The sequence below is a fragment of the Perca flavescens genome, chromosome 9, assembly GCF_004354835.1.
Source record: "Perca flavescens isolate YP-PL-M2 chromosome 9, PFLA_1.0, whole genome shotgun sequence".
Classification (NCBI taxonomy): Eukaryota; Metazoa; Chordata; class Actinopteri; order Perciformes; family Percidae; genus Perca; species Perca flavescens.
The window spans coordinates 29314874-29332812 of NC_041339.1; the positions used below are offsets into that span (position 1 = coordinate 29314874).

Below are 17939 nucleotides of genomic sequence, written 5' to 3' on the forward strand. Positions count from 1 at the left end.
CCGGTTCCACATTATTATTCAACCCAGTGTCCATATTATTATAGCAGGGGGGAAATGTAACTGTTAACTGATAAGGTTCCTTTTGACACTGGCTTTTCTTTAAGGGTAAACGAATGGACAGAATGATGTAAATGTCTATTGCAAAAAACATGAGCAGCCATTGATATGTAATAAGATGTCTGTAATTTTTCTTTGTTTACAGACAAATACTCCTTTGATAATACTTCAAAGTGCAACTGATGGAGATGAATTTACCTTGACAGTTTTTTCAGGTTGCGACTCTTGTCTCCTCTGGAGCCTTTAAGTAGGAATGACCTGGTGGGATGCACAAACACACACAAGCACGAAAAGAATGTTTGAATTGATTTTCTTCTACTATGACTGAAGGACAAATGTAAAAAGAACCTCTACTCTGTGTCTCTTCCCGCATTTAATTCACCTTCTAAATTCTAACTTGCCCCAGATATTCTGACCTCTGACAAGAACTCATACAATTCATCAGATGTATGGAGCTCACCTGCGGGATTGCGGCTGCAGACGCTGGTGAGCAGCTGGGCGCGCTGAGGGAGGCGATGTCCCATTGGACCTCTCTGAGGTTACTGATGTAGAAGGGCTCACAGAGGGTGTAACATGCAAGGTGGTGGGATTTGCACTTGGCATCATGGGACCAGCTGCCTGGGGTCCACACACCTTCTCTACCTGAGGAAGAGAGAGTTTGCAGGGCAGCGTTTTGGCTGCTTCTCAGAGGAAGGCTAAGTGATGTGCACAGACCGTCTCACTATCTTCTCAGATGACCATCCATCATGTCATAAATATGTTCTTTTGAAGAGAATTTTGAATTGGATGTTCTTTAACCCTATTAATTATATAAAAGTGGATATTGTTAACATTTTTAAATACAAGACATGGTGATCCTGGCATTGCCGATGTTTTTGAAGTAGGTTCAGTAGGGTTTGCATAACCACTTGGAGATGGAGAGGCAGAAACTGGATGTTTTAACCATCTATCAATTCGTTATTTTGACACCTCTGCTTGATTGCTATTTAGTTATCAGTTGCTGTCAGTTGCAGAATATGGTGTTAGTGTTTTACAACTTACTCAGGTTGCTGGGAGCTGTGTCCTACGCAGTCTGCCTTTCATAGTTAGTGTTTATTGGTTATTGTGAATATAATAATACTAGATCAGCCTCACACCAATTTGTAATTCTGTTACTGTGTTTACTTTACTCTGAAACTTAGTACTAAATTGACAAATTTACCAAAAGATCCAACACATGCTGCATTATGGAGGCCGGTAAAATCAGTTTGGCCCTAATTGTTTGCTGAAATTACTGCTGTTTTAAAATCCATGATGCAATCTATCAACTTTAAATGGTGCGCATAAACACTGTTAAAGGGTTAGGGGTTATAGCTTTTGGTGATGTGGTCTGATGAATAAGAAGCTTGATCAAATATCCAATTAAGTGGTATTTTCCTATTAGACACAATTAGCAGTGTGATTATGCTTGTGTATGTTTGTTTACCTCTCAGGAATCTACTCTACTAAGTCCACAATGTTCTCTCGAAGTTGGATGGCTACTCTATTTCCTTCTCCAACAGTGTGTGCATGCATGAATGTGTTTGTGTGCTGTCTGTTTGTCCAGAGATTAACCACAGAAACTTTCTCATCACTCAGAAGCAAGCTGCATTTTGGGTATTGGTTGTCCCGCCAACCACAGTCTTTGTCTGGCACTGGATCTGTATTCACACTCACATACACACTCGCACACACACAAGACTGAGGGGAACCCCAGATTCTCTGAAGAATGAGGCTGTTTTTAGCCCATCTAGGTACAAGGCTTTTGTGAGGAGATCCAACTGCAGGGCTGAAAGAAAACCCACGGCCTTCCTCACTCTGTGTCCAAAATTCAAATGTCTTTATTATTGAGACATATGAGTAAGGGTTATTTGTTATCTGTTACTGATCCCTTTTCAATGATTGTATTTTATTTGGGCACATGTTATGGGTAAAATTACTTTAGTATTTAAACCTTTTTTCAGTAGACTGGCAGTAATATCCAGGAGCTACATTTTCTTTTATGAAAAAATGAAAGTATATAGAGTTTAAAGCAAACCACACTTGGACACATCTCCGTCCCATCATCCCCTCTGCTTACTGTGGCTGTAACGCGTGGCCCGTGCAGCTGAGCGTGCAGTATAGCATCATTCACATGATTTCGGACTGCTAACAGAGCTAACTCCATGCTGTTGTGGTTGCTGCTGGTTGCTAAGGTAGCAGCTAACCGTTGAAGCAACACCACCAAACTCCCCCAGGGGGCGCCAAGCTCTGATACACCCACCTAGAATAGAGAGGATGGACGGAAAAAGAAGTTGAAATGGCATGGTGAAGGAAGGAGGAGGATGAAAAGGGGGTGCAGAGGTGACAAATGTGGAAAGGAGACGTGGAGAAAGAGAACAAGGACATGTTTCAATTTCAGTGACAAATTGACTGTGGCACTTTGCTATAAAACAACTGGATGGATTGAAAAGAGCCAACGATTGAGATGACCAGCAGTTTCTAGCTCACGAAGGTGTCGAGTAAGACCGCATTTTCCATAAAGTGAGTTGCTTTCTGTCACAGAGAGGCTGTTCCTACGTGTCCCTGCCTTTCCCTGACTTTGCTCTTTACTGAAGAGGATAAACATGATATAATTTGTTTTACCACCACGCTTTATTTTCTTCCAAGAAACTCTCAAGCGGGATGAACAGTGCCATCTTCCAAGTCTCTCTATTGTGGGCGCTGTTAAAGCAGCCCAGTAAGATGCACGGAAGACACTGCCAGTTCTCTTGGCAATGCTCTTGTTATTTGTCAATTCAAAACCTAACGTGGGAATGATTTACTGACAAAATGCTGTGCCATATCAACTACAACACACACACACACACACACACACACACACACACACACACACACACACACACACACACACAGACACACACACATGATCCTAAGAGAATAACATTTGATTAATTTCTGACAACCCCCAACTGCTAAATCTGGAATGAGATGACACATATTTTAAAGAAGCAAAACATTACTGATATGATATATCAACATTTTTAATTTCTAAATGTAATTTAATAAAGTATGTTTTGTTTTCTTCTTCTTCTTCTTCTTCAAAAATGTTTACTTTGGAAGTTGCAGGAGATTTAAGGGCAGGTTAATTTAAAAGACTAGTTTCAACATTTTGGTAAATAGGCTTATTTGCTTTCTTATAGCACATAACTCCCAGTAAAACCACAAATTGTCATTTCTACATTTATGTTCTCTCCAGATTAAATAAGCAAGATATAACGTGGTAATTAGTAAGAGAGGTGCTAGTGTAAGCATCTTTTTAAACTGTGGACAGAGCCAGGATAACTTTTTTCTCCTGCCTTCAATCTTTATGCTAAGCTAAGCTAATTGCCTCCTGCCACTATAGCTCCATACTTAATGCAAAGACATGATCTTTCTATCAACTTTCTCATCCAGCACACACACACATATTAAAACGGATGCACACATACAAACAGTAAATGCACAAACATTCCAACACTTACCAGACATCCTCTCATAATGTTGACACACAGTCCGGTACAGGGCCGTATCAGTGTCATCCCTCTGCAGTGGGAACAGTACTGCATCCTCACTAAGCTTCGCCCACACTCTCTAGATAAGGTTGCCTTCTCGGTCGCGTTCACGACCTCTCCAGCCAGTACCAGCAGTCGGCTCAGTGCTCGGCCCACCCCGAGTGCACGGGACAAGCTGCTGACCAGGAGGCGAGGATGGGGTCCGAACGGGCTGACATCCTGCCGCGTCATCCGCAGGCAGTCGTCGTGATTCGTGGAGGAGGGGAAATAGGACTTGAGTGTCATGTGGCCGATCCCAGGGTTGAGCAGGCGGCGGTAGACCAAGGGGAAAAGATCATTGTAGAACCGACGCACAGCGTTGTCCAGTGTGGAATTGGAGTCTCCAGAAAGGTGGCGTTTGATGTCGCTGAAGAGCCGAAACACAAGGGGGCGACAGTCGGACGCCAGAGCAGAGTAGGCGCTGTCGAACAGAGTGCTGGTCATGTTAGATGTGAAGGACACGAGCGACTCAAAGGTGTCTGGAACGAGAGAGAAGATAAACACGCATTTTATTCTACATGTGAAAAATATCTAAGATAATTAATCATGACTATAACAAAAATAATATTAACAAGATTATTAAAGCGTAAATCTCGCCAAAATGCAACCTAGGGTCTTTTTGTGAATGAAAATTTAGAAGCGCCGCTTTTAAGATTGACCGTATTTTCATTTTCGGTCAAATGGCCTTTTGAATGTGCTAGGAGGCACTACTATGATCACATCAAAATCGCTATTTTTAAAACACTTTATGAAAGTTTGACTCGGGTACATTCACAAAAAGACCCAAATTTCCAGTCAGTCTAATGATCCCTTTGAGGGTGATATGCAATTCAAATCAACTGAAGTTGAAGTTGACAAATGGTGTTCTTCCATTACATGGTACCTGCTTGACTCGCCTCGACTCTACTCGCCTTTTTTGATTTTCCATTACAAAAAAAAGTCCCTGGTACCTGCTAACAGGTACTTTTTTTTTTAGTATCACCTCCATCCAGGTTCCAAGCAAGCTGAGCCGATACCAAAAGGTGTCGTGAAAACCTGCAGACTACTGATTGGTCAGAGAGAATCGTCACTAATCACTGCATCATCAGACGGGGGTGTCCTGAACAAACCCGCCGTTTTTAAATAGTTTAGCCATCGGTGTTTATTTTGCTGCCTCCAGCTTCTTTTGGAACAAGAGTTGTCTTCTGGCTGTGGCAACAACACACCTTCGACATTCTGTGTGTGTGTCGCATTAGGTGACGGCAGATTCCTGTGGTGGCGCTATGACGAACAGCCACGCTCGCCTCACGCATGAGGCGGTACTAAATCTGCAATGGAAAAAGGAGGACAGGGCAACGCGGCCAAGTCGAGTCGAGCCGAGCCGAGTAGAGCTGCTACTAACAATGGGTAAGCGCCAAAAGTGACATTTTGACTTTATGAAGGCCCTAGAATAAAAGAACAGGGATTGGAATCCATCCTTTAGAACCCATGAATGTCTCTGTCAAATTTAATAGAAATGCATCCACAGGTTGGATTGCAAAATTTTAGTCTGGACCCAAGTGGTAGCTGACCAACCGACTGCCATCCTTAGAGCCACGCTTTGTGTGGCGAAAGAAACATTAAAAGCAACAGCAGTCTCCATTTAATTGCTACTGTTCAATAATCTCTTGGTAAATTTTATAATCGAACGATTAGAATTTAGAAGAACATGAAAAAATTAAATTCAATTCAATTCAATTTTATTTATAGTAAAGTAAAGTATATATAACAGAGTTATCTCGAGACACTTTACAGATAGAGTAGGTCTAGACCACACTCTATAAATTCCAAAACCCCAACAATTACAGTAATTCCCTCAAGAGCAAGGATTAGCAGTGGCTATTTGATTTGATTTGATTTTATTAGGATCCCCATTAGCTGATGCAAAACATCAGCTACTCTTCCTGGGGTCCACACAGAACATAAAACTCCATTTTCAGGCAAAACAAACAAACTACAAATAAAAAGATAAACAAAACAAAACATGATATTTTCAATCTAAAACAGTCACAAACAGTCACAAAATATAAAAGCAAGATAACTAATATTTGTCTCCTTGCAGATATACACATTTCTTTCCATGTATACAAATAGTAATATAAGATCTCATAATGAATACACAAATACAGAACATAAAAATTTCAATTTTATAACATCTTTGTTTACATTTCAATCTTCCTATACATAAACTAAATACAAAAATATGGTTACAGTCTTCTGGCCCTTAAATTATCCTTTACTTGTTTTTTGAAACTTGATATATTAGACACTTTGGCAATCTCTACTGGAAGGGAGTTCCAAGCAACCATTCCTCGATACAATACTGTATGTTGCATTGATTTTGTTCGGGCTGTTGGAACTTTAAAAAGACCTCGAGTGGCATGTCTAGTGGAGTAATTATGTGTGTTAGAGCTAAATGAAAGTTTTCTATACAAACAATCAGGTATTTTTAATTCATTCATATTTCTAACAAAAACCAGGAGTGAAGCTAAAAGTCTCTCCTCAACTTTCAACCAAGAGAGTTTAACATGCATGTTGTTTACATTAGACTTAATTGGACATTGAAAGACGAGCTGCTCTGTTCTGAACCAGCTGCAACTTTCCTAGATCTTTCTTTGCAGCAGTTGACCATATCATTGGGCAGTAGTCAAGATGTGATAACACTAGAGTGTGCAGGACTTGTTTGGTTAGGCGTGGTGTTAAGAAAGCAGAGCATCTTTTTATAACAGAAATATTCCTCCCCATCTTTGCAACAAGAGAATCTATATGTCATGAACACCAAGAAGCATTGTTTCCTCTAATTGTTCAACAACTACATTATTTAACATCAAATTCAACTGAGGCCTAGAGCTCAAGGAATGATTTGTACCAAATACAATGCTTTTAGTCTTTGACATATTTAGGAATAGTCTATTGTTGATTACCCATTCTAGTGCTATCTGCAACTCTTTGTTAAGTGTTGCACTTATTTCATTAATAGTAGGTGCACACATGTATATTGTTGTATCATCTGCATACATGGACACATAAGCTTTTTTAAAAGCAAGTGGAAGATCATTAATACAAATTGAAAATAATAAAGGGCTGAGCGAACTTCCTTGTGGAATTCCACACTCTAAATGTTTTGTGTCAGAAAAACTTCCATTAAAAAAAAACTCTTTGTGTTCTATGGGATACATAGTTTTCTATCCATGATAATGCAGATGGTGCAAAACCATAACATTCAAGTTTTTCCAATAATAATTTGTGATCAATGACATCAAGGCAGCACTAAAATCTAACATCACAGCTCCCACAGTATTCCTCTGATCAATTTCCCTTAACCAATCATCCGTCATTTGTGTTAGTGCAGTGCATGTTGAGTGACCTACCCTATAAGCGTGCTGATACTTGCTTGTCAAATTGTTAACAGAGAAATAGCTCTGTATTTGGTCAAATACAATTTTTTCCAGTAGTTTGCTAAGAACAGGCAACAAACTAATAGGTCGGCTATTCGTGCCGGTGAAGGCAGCCCTAGCTTGCTTGGGCAAAGGTATAACTTTAGCTTCTTTCCAAATTTGAGGAAAAACATTACTTACAAGGCTTAAATTGAAAATGTGACATATAGGCATGGCAACTTGGTCAGCAACCATCCTCAGTAACTTTCCATCCAAGTTGTCAATACCAGGTGGTTTTTCATTATTGATGGACAGCAATATTTTTTCCACCTGTTCTACCGTCACTTTACACAATACAAAAGTGCAGGTCTTGTCTTTCATTATTTGGTCTGTTATACGTGAATATGATGGATTACAACTTATTGTTGGTATTTCTTGCCATAGTTTATACACTTTGTCAATAAAATGATCATTAAAATAATTAGCAATTTCAAAAGGTTTAGTAATAAAAGACCCATCCAACTCAATGAAAGATGGAGTTGAATTACTCTTTCTGCCCATGTACACCAATGCTTTGGGCGGTTTGGGCGTTGTAATAAATAAATACACCTAATAAATGACAAAACTGCCATTAGTGTATTATATAAAACTGGAAAATAAACACAGCAATTAAAAAATATGTATGGTGTTGTAACAGCACAGTTAAATATGTATATCTTTGAGCAAACATGTTCTTGGTTAATATGTAAGATACAAATATATGCATTGCTTCTATACCAGATAGAGATTTTTTTATGTTACATAATATGGTCATATATGAAGCAAGCCTATACAGTGTGTTAAGTAACGAATATACAGTGAGTCTATATACAGTTGTTCCAATTTCAAAATGGGGGCATGACTGACATACAGTAGATACATGTCACTCTCACCATATCTGTGCATGTATCAGTTTTGCTTGTCACACAGTGTCTGTCTTACTAACCTTGGACTGACTTTATCCCGCTGCATGCGAGCCAAAATAGCACAGAACTTAATTCATCTCTGAGCTCGTTTTCACTACCCTGTTATCTATAGTCAGGTGATAATGACAGGCCCAATCTCAGGATCTACTGTGTTTCCTCTGTCCGACAGTGTCTAATAAAGTGGACAGCACTCTTCACAGAGGCTGCATGCTAGTGGTGTGTGAAAGTGTGTGTGTGTCTGTGTTTGAAATTTGCCAAGAAAAAAAAGTGATGTCAATCTGATGGCATCCTGACACACACACACACACACACACACACACACACACACAAACTGGAAGTAAGAGAGAGAGAGAAATCTATTTATCTGTGACTTTCACTAAGTCAGTCAGTAAGTGTGCATGTTTGTGTGTGTGTGTGTGTGTGTGTTCATGCCTTAACAACATCACAGCTGCGACTACCTGACTTTCCAGTTTATGGCAATTTATTAGGGAATGTATCAAATAACTCACCACTTTCCTAAATAAAAAAAAAAACATTATCACTCTCAAGGAGAGTTTACACAGGTGTGACATGGTATTTGTTTTAGTTCTGTACACTTCCACTCATTTCCTACCAAATGGATAAAGGTGTTAGAGCAGTACTGAGTGAGAACTTCTCACTTTTACATGTTTGCATACCCATGTCCTGGCAATGGCAAGCAACACAAATACAGACGGCATCGTGTGACACAGCAAAGACTATTCTGGGGTCATGTGATTAGCTCTTTACCCTCTGTGATTGGATGACAGCTGCGGCGTGGTACAGAGGGCACGAGGGTCTCACAGTGCCAGGAGAAACACACGCAAGCTTGCAGACACACACACACACACACACACACACACACACTAAAGTAATCCTCAGGGTGTAAATAGAGCCTGACTAAAACCTGTTCTGGGCATGTCTCAGTTTCTCTAGTGGGTTTTAATCACTGTGCTATGGAGAGGGGATCCTGTGAGATTCAGCTCAGCTGTTGAAGAACACTACTGTCATGCAAAATTACTGTAATTTCATTTGTTAAAGGGTTGGTTCACCCAAAAAAAAAAAAAGCATACAATTGTTGACAACAAGGTCTCCTGAGAATCCATCATACTCTTATTGAAGTTATCAATTTATCTAACAATTTCATCTTACACCTCTAAAAAGGAATGGCCCAAAAGACCAAAAGGTGCCTATAAATATATGTTTTGTAAAAACATGTGAGATAAAAACTAGTATGCCCGACTGATGTTTTTTTTTCATGTTTTTAGCAGCACAATACAAATCCAATTCAGCTCTATTGTACTGAGGGGGCTACAGTATTTTTCAAAGAATATTTATTTATTACAAGACTGTAGCAAATAAAACTATATGCATAGGTAGATATATCTCGGGGGTTAATGAGAAAATATCTGGTTTTGTGATTTGGGTGAACTTACTCTTTAAATATTTAAATCATATTGTGTGCATTTTAAGTAAATGCAGCAAATTCTAAATGTGTCTTCTCTCACTTGCTGCAGTTTTAGCCTTATTCAACCCTTCCTTGTTTACGGTTGTGTTTTGCATTCATTTTACCCATGGATGGTTTATCCATCCGTTGGGCATAAATAGCAGCTGAAACGGAGCCTGAGTGCATTCAGATGTAGCAGGGGAGTAGGGAGTTAGAGATAGAGAGACAGAAAAAAAAGAAAAAAAAGAGAGGTACATGTTTGCCATGTCTGTCTGCTGGGTTTTCATCAACTCTGCCTGTCTCATAATCTCTACACCACATGCACACAAACACACATTCACGCACGCAAACACACACACACACACACGCATGCATGCACACACACACACACACACACACACACACACACACCCACAGACTGGTGAATAGTGTTGAGAGACAAGTGGACAAGCAGAGTATTCTTCCTTCTATTCAGAGCAGCCCGTTAGGGACCGGCTGTTGCCCACGGCAACAACACTTTGCTGCGGATACGTACTGAATGTAAACATTCTTCGTCCCTTGCTCTCTCATTGGTCAAGAACAAAACCTGATTACCGCAGCGACAGAGACAGACAGACAGAGGAAAAGAGCGGAGAGTTGTAACAAAGTTTTCCGCTGCTCCCTATGAGAGTTTTCTCTCTCAAAGACTCAATCGAAGAGCAGTTGTTTGTTTGGCTAGCCACTGTGGCGCCTCACAAAATAAACTGGCCTCACACCACCACCCTGACACAAACTAGCTATTTCATGATGAACACACAAAGCAAGAATGGGGGGGGGGCTACAGACACTTGACAGAACTGTTAAAACAAAATCACCACTGCTATTTAAGTCACTTTGATTTACGTTCTTGAATCACCCACAGACAACGCTTGTTAATCATAATAAATCCATAAGGAAAAAGTATTACCGTAGCATATCTGAAACAGAAGCAAGCTTTTTATTGTTTAAATTCAACAAATGATTATTTTCCTTATCGATTAATCTTGGAATATTGTTATATTTTGCCAAAGCAATTTGGCAAAATACAATTTCCCAAAGCCCACAGTGATGCCTTTATATTTTATTTATATAAAAAAGCAGCAAACTGTTATGATTGAGAAACTGAAAGAAAATCATTTCTGTCACTTTTGACACAAAGGACTTATAAAAAAGTGCAGTTGACTGAATACAAAAATCAGCCTCATTGCTCGCCCTCCACACCTTCATCTCCCAACAGAAATTCATTTTTTAAATTCCCTGATACGCTTTTCTCTTCAACGATGCATGGAATGATTTCATATGTGCATTTTATTCTCCAGTATACACCCCTCTTCTGCGACTCCATTCCTCTCCTTTACCTTGGTAGGCCTTGGTGTGTCCAGCGATCAGGTACTTAAGTTCAAAGCTGTAGGATTGCATCTTCTGCTGCGTCTCACTGCGAACAGCTGCCATGTAGCTGTCCTCCATCTTACTGGTACAGCAGCTGGGCCCAGGGTAGACACACACTCGCAGAGACTCATCTGAAAGACAGAGGCAGAAGAAATAGCGTCAGCCCTGGTCATATTCACTGATATTTTCAGTCACAGAGAGGTGTAAATCTCATCCAATAGAGAATAATACAGAATGATGGGTGGAATGAATTGTTTCATGAAGTATGCGTAGGTTTTCTATCAACCTTTACTCTACCTTTACCTTGGTTAAAAATGTGTAGGCGTACTTACCAAGTTCCTCAAGATTAATAGAAACAATGACATATCTGATGAATGTTTAATATTTCTTTCCAGAATAAAGACTCCATCAATACACGTTGGGCTACATAAAAGCTATTTAAGAGCTAGAGATTTGAATGTTTTGATTTGCATAGCCCACATGCTATCACTGATTAACAAATCAATAAGAATCCATCTTGTTAGTCAGTTAATCCATTTAGGGACCAGTAATCCAAAAGCATTCAGTGCACAAGACTTTATGACTTCACAAAAATAGTTCTACAATGAGACCATTGGGACACGACATGATGACATGCACAGTGGGCGACACTTCACCACTCACACCAAAGTATGTGTGTATGTATGTGTGTGTGTGTGTGTGTGTGTGTGTGTGAAGCAATCTGACTCTTGGTAGGCTGCTGTAAGCCAAACTGTATAGTAGCAGACTGAGATCAAAGGAGAGAGAGAGAGATGAGATGAGATGAGAGGAATGGACCTTTCACCTATGTCTGACCTAAGTCCTGTGTCAAACTTTCAGCTATTCATATTAGCACCGGCTGACTGGAAACAATCCAAAACTGACTCAGTCAGCTGGATTTAAAAAACCTGCGTTGCATCTGTTCTTGTTTCAAAATAATTCATTAAACTTGAATGACAAATAAAATCTTAGCACTAAGTCCACTCACTGGAGGTTTTCCAGAGCTTTCAGCTGCATCACATGGCTTTCATCTGCACATGGAGTTTGCTCAGTTTTCTTAGAGATGGTCCCTTCCTTTGTTATCACATGATATAGGGCTGGGCAATATATTGATATTATATCGATATCGTGATATGAGAGATATCATCTTAGATTTTGGATATCGTAATATCGTGGTATAACATAAGTGTTGTCTTTTACTGGTTTTAAAAGCTGCATTACAGTACAGTGATGTACTTTTCTGAACTTACCAGCTGTTATATTATTTGCCTTTTCCCCACGTAGATATTATGTCCACATTACTGATGATTATTTATCTAAAATTTAAGCGTGAAGATATTTTGTTAAAGCACCAATTTTCAACCCTAGAATATCGCCACAATATCTATATCGAGGTATTTGGTCAAGAATATCGTGATATCTCATTTACTCCATATCGCCCAGCCCTAAATGATATAATGGATTTTTTGGTCCCATGACAACAGGTGGTCGTACCATATATGTGGGTAGAGATTTTAATCCCTGTCTCGGAAATTTACAGTAAGTGGACCTTTTTTTGTGAAAGGTCAGTATGTTTCAGAATGTAACCTCAAGCTCAACTATTCATAAAATAGATTTAGTAGGTAGTTTAGTTTAGGAGGATTTTGACAATATTCTCAGAAATAAATGCCTTGTTTTTTCAGCTTGAATATTTGAAGCAAACACCAATGCCAGACCAGGGAATGGTGCATTTGTCCAATCCAGAGTAGGAAGTGTCCGTGTGGATATATAACCGTCAAGGAGAGTAGTGCTTTTCAACTTACACAGCCTACTTAAAATCACATCTCCCTCAAGTGAATTCCTGCATGGCCACACCAGGTTTAAAGACTATGTTGTGCAGGTACACTGTGTTAACATTCAGATTAGGGCTGCAACTAACGATTATTTTAATAATCGATTTATCTATCAATTATTTTTTCGATTAATCGATGAATCGGATTAAAAAAAAAGCATTAATTTACATCAACTCAATACATACTTGTTTTTTTAGTTAATAGTTGTGTAAAGGTAAGTAACCCAAATAGCAGATACAGACAAGACACACAGACAGACAGACAGACACACACTTATTCATTAAATTATTACCATCATTGTAGTAAGTGCAAGTTAAGTTCGTTTATACACCACACACTATTATTTTGTCAACAATAACTGATATGGGACAAAGCACATAATATATACATGACAACAGATTGAAAAATTAATGGGCCAAAAAAGGCGAGTGAATAAAACCGTGTCTTTAGTCCTGCAAAGTATACCACCCCTGCTTTATTACTGTTATTACCGAGCTAACGCTAGCTTGTCATGCTAGTCAGCTGGATAACGAGTAAACAGCAGCACCAGTAGAGCTACTGGAGGGACGGTACGTTCCTCACTTCAGAACAGAAGTAGGATAGTGTAGTGACTTTACCCTGCTGTTGAACTCCCTTCCTCCTCATCAAGGACTCCAACATGTTTACGTTTTAGGTGCAGACTCATCACCGTGGTGCGCCCGTGCCATGCCGTGTCGCTTTTGCTTATCTTGTAATTAACACGTTTTTGATTTATTTAGTGTGAAATGCTCCCACACCTTGGATGACTTGGGTCGTACTGATTTCTCTGCCTCCGCCGAGTGTTTCAGAACAACGTTACGGGTCTCTCCGGTCTCTCTCCGTATTTCCTCTTTCCCCGCTCTGCTCTTTTTTTCTTTTCTTTCGCTCCGCGCTGCTCCTCTCTGCGCTCAACAGGGGCGGATCTACAGGGGGGCAAGGGGGGGCAGCTGACCCCCCACTGTAGGGCCTTGCCCCCCCAGCTGCCCCCCTAACTTTGGTGTTCAAAAAACTTTGCTTGTAAAAACAAACTGCCACTATGTGCACAGGCTTCTTAAAACATTGAAACAAACAATTAATTTATCTTAATTCCTAATAAATAATAATTGTTGATGTAATCTTAGCCCCCTGCCCCTCAAATACTTAGCTACGTCCCTGCATCAAACGTGCAGAGCGGCGTTCGCCCAGTCTGGCTCGCACACAGCGAGTCTGCTGCGGTGTGCTGGCCCTGCATCCCGGCAAAGACTGGAGCGACCGAGCTTACATATAAATTGCAGTAAAGTAACATAACATGTCGTGACATGACGTTTTTTCAGTTTTTGGCTATTTCCAGTCTGTTGTATATATACAACAGAATGGAAATAGCCAAAAAACTGAAAAAACGTCATTTTCACATCTTGACTTTTGCATATCTAACCTTATAACATATATGTTATAGGGTTAGATATGTAAATATGTACATATACAACAACAGTTCACTCTTCTCAAAACACTTTACAGATAGAGTAGGTCTAGACCACACTCTTTAAGTTACAAAGACCCAACAATTCTCCAAAGAGCAAGCATTTGGTGCAACAGTGGCGAGGAAAAACTTCCTTTTGGGCAGAAACATCAGACAGATCCAGGGTCTTGGTGGCCGCTGCCGGTTAGATACAGATGGATACAGATATACAGATATAGAGAATTATGATTCATAATAATGGTAATTATAGTAACAAAAAAAGATATTGGAACTATGACTAGAAATAATAGTTGTAGCAGTTTAGGGCATAGCAGGGCGTCGCAGGGCGTAGTAGGGCATAGCAGTTTACATATGGGGGTTCCCATGTACCGTCTTCCCCTGCCACCCTACCAAGATCTCTCGCTACCCCTTTGCCCCCCCATGTAAAATTTTTAGATCCGCCACTGGCGCTCAACTAAATTTTTTTTTTTATCTCCGCGACTAGGTTGCCTAATAGTTGCGCGACACAACGAATCGATAATTAAATTCGTTGCCAACTTTTTTAGTAATCGAATTTTATCGATTCGTTGTTGCAGCCCTAATTCAGATGTATGTAATTGAATGATGTCTAGCACATATTTCCTCATGTATGCTGATTATAGCAAGACCATTAACATCTGATTCATATGCATTTGAATGTATCCATCCATCCATCCATCTTCGTCCGCTTATCCGGTGTCGGGTCGCGGGGGGAGCAGCTCCAGCAGGGGACCCCAAACTTCCCTTTCCCGAGCAACATTAACCAGCTCCGACTGGGGATCGGCGTTCCCAGGCCAGGTTGGAGATATAATCCCTCCACCTAGTCCTGGGTCTTCCCCGAGGCCTCCTCCCAGCTGGACGTGCCTGGAACACCTCCCTAGGGAGGCGCCCAGGGGGCATCCTTACCAGATGCCCGAACCACCTCAACTGGCTCCTTTCGACGCAAAGGAGCAGCGGCTCTACTCCGAGCTCCTCACGGATGACTGAGCTTCTCACCCTATCTCTAAGGGAGACGCCAGCCACCCTCCTGAGGAAACCCATTTCGGCCGCTTGTACCCTGGATCTCGTTCTTTCGGTCATGACCCAGCCTTCATGACCATAGGTGAGGGTAGGAACGAAAACTGACCGGTAGATCGAGAGCTTTGCCTTCTGGCTCAGATTGAATGCAATACCGCACCCGCTGCGCCGATTCTCCGACCAATCTCCCGCTCCATTGTCCCCTCACTCGCGAACAAAACCCCAAGGTACTTGAACTCCTTCACTTGGGGTAAGGACTCATTCCCTACCTGGAGAAGGCATTCCATCGGTTTCCTGCTGAGAACCATGGCCTCCGATTTAGAGGTGCTGATCCTCATCCCAACCGCTTCACACTCGGTTGCGAACCGATCCAGTGAGTGCTGAAGGTCGCAGGCCGATGATGCCATCAGGACCACATCATCTGCAAAGAGCAGCGATGAGATCCCCAGCCCACCAAACTGCAACCCCTCCCCACCCCGACTACGCCTCGATATCCTGTCCATAAATATTACAAACAGGATTGGTGACAAAGCGCAGCCCTGGCGGAGGCCAACCCTCACCTGAAACGAGTCCGACTTACTACCGAGAACCCGGACACAGCTCTCACTTTGGTCATACAGAGATTGGATGGCCCTGAGTAGAGACCCCCTCACCCCATACTCCCGCAGCACCTCCCACAGTATCCCCGGGGGACCCGGTCATACGCCTTCTCCAAATCCACAAAACACATGTAGACCGGTTGGGCATACTCCCAGGCTCCCTCCAGGATCCTTGCGAGAGTGAAGAGCTGGTCCGTTGTTCCACGACCAGGACGGAATCCGCATTGTTCCTCCTCAACCCGAGGTTCGACTATCGGCCGAACCCTCCTTTCCAGCACCTTGGAGTAGACTTTACCAGGGAGGCTGAGAAGTGTGATACCCCTATAATTGGCACACACCCTCTGGTCCCCCTTTTTAAAAAGAGGAACCACCACCCCAGTCTGCCACTCCTTTGGCACCGTCCCAGACTTCCACGCAATGTTGAAGAGGCGTGTCAACCAGGACAGCCCCTCCACACCCAGAGCCTTGAGCATTTCTGGACGGATCTCATCAATCCCCGGGCTTTGCCACTGTGTAGTTGTTTGACTACATCAGTGACTTCCGCCTGGGAAATCGGCGACAATCCCCGTTATCCTCCAGCTCTGCCTCTAACATAGAGGGCGTATTAGTCGGATTCAGGAGTTCCTCAAAGTGCTCCCTCCACCGCCCTATTACCTCCTCAGTGGAGGTCAACAGTGTCCCATCCTTACTGTACACAGCTTGGATGGTTCCCCCTTCCCCCTCCTGAGGTGGCGAACAGTTTTCCAGAAACACTTTGGTGCCGACCGAAAGTCCTTCTCCATGTCTTCTCCAAACTTCTCCCACACCCGCTGCTTTGCCTCTTTCACGGCAGAGGCTGCAGCCCTTCGGGCCCTTCGGTACCCTGCAACTGCCTCCGGAGTCCTCCGAGATAACATATCCCGGAAGGACTCCTTCTTCAGTCGGACGGCTTCCCTGACCACTGGTGTCCACCACGGTGTTCGTGGGTTACCGCCCCTTGAGGCACCTAAGATCCTAAGACCACAGCTCCTCGCCGCAGCTTCAGCAATGGAAACTTTGAACATTGTCCACTCGGGTTCAATGCCCCCAGCCTCCACAGGGATGCACGAAAAGCTCCGCCGGAGGTGTGAGTTGAAAGTCTGTCGGACAGGGGCCTCCTCCAGACGTTCCCAATTTACCCGCACTACACGTTTGGGCTTACCAGGTCTGTCCAGAGTCTTCCCCCACCCCTGACCCAACTCACCACCAGATGGTGATCGGTTGACAGCTCTGCCCCTCTCTTCACCCGAGTGTCCAAAACATACGGCCTCAGATCAGATGAAACGATTATGAAATCGATCATTGACCTTCGGCCTAGGGTGCTCTGGTACCAGGTACACTTATGAGCATCCCTATGTTCGAACATGGTGTTCGTTATAGACAATCCATGACTAGCACAGAAGTCCAACAACAAACAACCACTCTGGTTTAGATCAGGGAGGCCGTTCCTCCCAATCACGCCTCTCCAGGTGTCTCCATCATTGCCCGTGTGCGTTGAAGTCCCCCAGCAGAACAATGGAGTCCCCCACTGGAGCCCCATGCAGGACTCCAGTCAAGGTCTCAAGAAGGCCGAATACTCCGAACTCCTGTTTGGTGCATATGCACAAACAACAGTCAGAGTTTTTCCCCACAACCCGCAGGCGTGGGGAGGCGACCCTCTCGTCCACCGGGTAAACTCCAACACAGCGGGCGCTCAGCCGGGGCTTGTGAGTATCCCCACACCCGCCCGGCGCCTCACACCCTGGGCAACTCCGGAGAAGAAAAGAGTCCAACCCCTATCCAGGAGTATGGTTCCAGAACCGAGACTGTGCGTAGAGGTAAGCCCCACCAGATCTAACCGGTAGCGCTCCACCTCCCGCACCAGTTCCGGCTCCTTCCCCCACAGAGAGGTGACGTTCCACGTCCCCAGAGCCAGCGTCTGCTGCCCGGGTCTGGTCCGTCGAGGCCCCTGACCTTCACTGCCACCCATGTGGCATCGCACCCGACCCCAACGGTTCCTCCCACAGGTGGTGGGCCCATGGGCTGGCATTTGAATGTATGAACTGTATAATTATGACAGGTAGACTGTTAATGTTATCTCA

The 17939-nt window shown here is 42.6% G+C and overlaps 1 protein-coding gene across 1 annotated transcript in view; it reads right to left on the reverse strand.

Annotated features, from left to right (window-relative positions):
* The window catches only part of LOC114560953 (glypican-5), a 63710-nt gene that overhangs the window by 43409 nt on the left and 2362 nt on the right, over positions 1-17939 (reverse strand). Inside the window, exons 3-7 of the mRNA XM_028586588.1 lie at positions 10849-11010; positions 3579-4126; positions 2156-2338; positions 518-699; positions 256-315 (exon numbers count right to left, since the gene is read on the reverse strand). Of these exons, the coding sequence (XP_028442389.1) occupies positions 256-315; positions 518-699; positions 2156-2338; positions 3579-4126; positions 10849-11010 (1135 nt within the window). The remainder of the gene's footprint in view (positions 1-255; positions 316-517; positions 700-2155; positions 2339-3578; positions 4127-10848; positions 11011-17939) is intronic.